Source organism: Oculina patagonica, chromosome 12, assembly GCF_052425735.1.
Source record: "Oculina patagonica isolate OP01 chromosome 12, crgOcupat, whole genome shotgun sequence".
Lineage (NCBI taxonomy): Eukaryota > Metazoa > Cnidaria > Anthozoa > Scleractinia > Oculinidae > Oculina > Oculina patagonica.
The window spans coordinates 744,336-746,987 of NC_135769.1; the positions used below are offsets into that span (position 1 = coordinate 744,336).

The 2,652-nt window shown below is 39.6% G+C and overlaps 1 protein-coding gene across 1 annotated transcript; it reads right to left on the reverse strand.

Annotated features, from left to right (window-relative positions):
* Positions 1 to 214: 214 nt before the first annotated feature.
* Positions 215 to 2,652, reverse strand: LOC144633603 (uncharacterized). The gene is made up of 2 exons (XM_078492446.1): positions 2,540 to 2,652; positions 215 to 1,155 (listed from the first exon to the last, which is right to left on the reverse strand). The coding sequence occupies exon 2, from the start codon at positions 1,139 to 1,141 to the stop codon at positions 605 to 607; it is 537 nt and encodes a 178-aa protein (XP_078348572.1). The 5' UTR covers positions 1,142 to 1,155; positions 2,540 to 2,652; the 3' UTR covers positions 215 to 604.

A 2,652-nucleotide genomic window follows, 5' to 3' on the forward strand; every position in this document is an offset into this window, starting at 1 on the left:
TTTTCCGCTTTTACAATGATATGGCGCATATCTGGTGGTGTTTACAGAGTCGTGAATAGTCATCTCGCCCCGGCCGGTTGTTCATCCACCAGATAAATCACTATCCAGTGGATAGTGTAGTATGTTTCGTCAGCACTTATCCACTGAATAACAATTTATCCGGTGGATAGTGTTATCAACCCTTTGAACAACTGGGGCCTGGTGAATATTCCACGTGCATCGAAGCCGTGTCACGGTGCTTGTGAAGTGGGCTGTGTCAGATTGGAAGACATTGATATTGTGGAACTCTATAATGTTTCGCCAAATCTTAAATTAGAACAAGTGTCCAATACAGGTTTCAAAAAACAGAAATGACCATTTCAGCCACTTTTTAATTGTCCACTTACGCTTAATAGATGTATAATTTACAGTAAAAAGAAAGATAAATCTTGGGACCTTCGCTATACCGTCCGCTAAATACGGTGTCTACTAAATACAGCTTTTAATTTATTAGGCTAAGAAACTCTAATTCGTGTCAGAAGGTTATTTAAAGAGTGAAAAAGTCCATCAACATTTTCAAAACCATTTTTACCAAAAATTACGCTGAAATTTTGATTGACAGTACTCACGGCACATATTCTCCCATTAAGGTACCATGATATTTCTTTTCAGCAAACTCATCAAACACTCTCTTTGCGAAAGCTTTACAATTATCATCTATCCAATGGTACGTTTTGTTTAGCTCATCTTTGCGATAAAGAAACTCAATCAAGTCCTTCATGGATTTTCTTCCCTTATCATAACTCATTTCAACTATTGGAGTTATTCTAGGTTTTTGTTCTACATAATCTCGAACCTTTGTAAGTTTTCTGCTCCTCTGGATGAGAATTTTTTGGCCATCTTTCTCAATGGACCACCACCAGCTATTTGTTTCCAGCACCACAAACTGATGGTTGAGGAAGGCTTGAGTAAGTTGCCAGCCAGAGAGTGGCTTTTTATAAACCCAGATTTGCAGGATCATCTCGCTGGCATCAATTAAATCACTCATCTCATCCATTAGCGAATCGTCTTTTATGGTGTGCGTCGAACCGGTTTCCTCGTCAGCTTCTGGGTCAAACACAACTTCATTGTCCCAGTCACCACCTTTTTTACGTTTCGGCATTGTATGTTGAAAGGCTGAAAAATGAACATATGGAATTAAGAAACATTTCAATCGCGGATGTGTAAAATTTCCATTGCTTATTTTTCACTTGGTTTGGTTTTCTTTGCTCTTTTCGGGAAAACATATAGAGTGTTTGCCTGGCAGCCATGTTGGAGGAGTGAAACAGTAAAAGATATTTGCATAAAAATGATTTTTTTCCCAAAGAAAAACCATTCTATTGTTTCACTCCTCCAATATGGCCGCCATGAACACACTCTATCCAAGTCACAGTTCGATTGTTTTTCTGTCTGTGATTCGCAATCCCACTCCCACACCCAGTGACCCAAATTTCATTTTCGGAAATTTCCCAAAGAAAATTGTCCCAAATCCCAGTTCCCATTTCACCCCTACAGGTCCCTCCCTATTCATAATTTTTTGCGGTAAACATTTACGGTCCGGGAATCATTTGCGGTCCCAGGATCGTTTGCGGCCCGGGATCATTTGTGGGCCTGTGGGCTGAAAACAATGGCTGATTGCAACGAAATAGAAGTGGACGGTGGTACGAGTTAAATACGACCAATATATTATCATTCACTTTTTTGTTAGGACTGTAAAGGAATGGTTTGAATAATCTTAACACACTTAAAGGGGCCTCCTGTGGTTACAGAATTCGAATGTGTTACATATGCTCCATTATTTCGAAAATCGGCTTCACACCACGGTCGGCCGATTTCGAAATTACTCGCCTGATTACACCCTGTAAGGGTGTTATAACTATAATTAATCGAATCGAATTTTAGTTTATTAAACAAACCTTTCGTGAAGTGCAGTTGGATAGCGAAAGCAAATTCACGCGCGTAAGTATATCGAAGAAAGGAACGAGATTGTTGCCTCGTATATATCATATTTAGAATTTGAATTCAATATTAATTCCACGCGGTGCCAAGGTCTCTTGTGGAAAAAATACGCTTAATTTTCTCCCTCTTTCTTCTAGTGCTTCTTCGCATTACTTGCTTGATCACAGACACAGACATGTAATAGAGTTGTTGTCCGAAGTTAAAATGTTCCGCTAAGGGGAAACTTTCGATGTTGATGATATCCTTACACTGAGCGGCGGCGGTGCTCGCCAAATTGGTTTGCGAGTCTGCAACAAGCTTCTCCAGTCTATTAAGTGTGGTATTTAGTACAGATGACTGGGTACTGTGCTCACTTGCGTAGATTTAGGCTCTGTACTTTGATTTCACATTTCGTGTTTTACAACTTTTGATCAAGTGATGAGCTAGCTCAACAGGAGTCGCTCGTTCGAGCTGTTTACTACTTCTGATATGAAAGTTTACAGGAAAGTACAGCCTTTAAAGAGTTAAAATAGAACTGAACTCCAACACGCTTGAAATAAACAATACAGTACACTGTACTTACAATTAAGAATGTTTCCAACTTATCCTGTAGCAATTCAGTGCGCCAGCAAAATTACCAAGCAGTTTAGGGCGGAAGTGAGAGCTTGTCGACAAGCGTGAAAATGAAAGTGCATA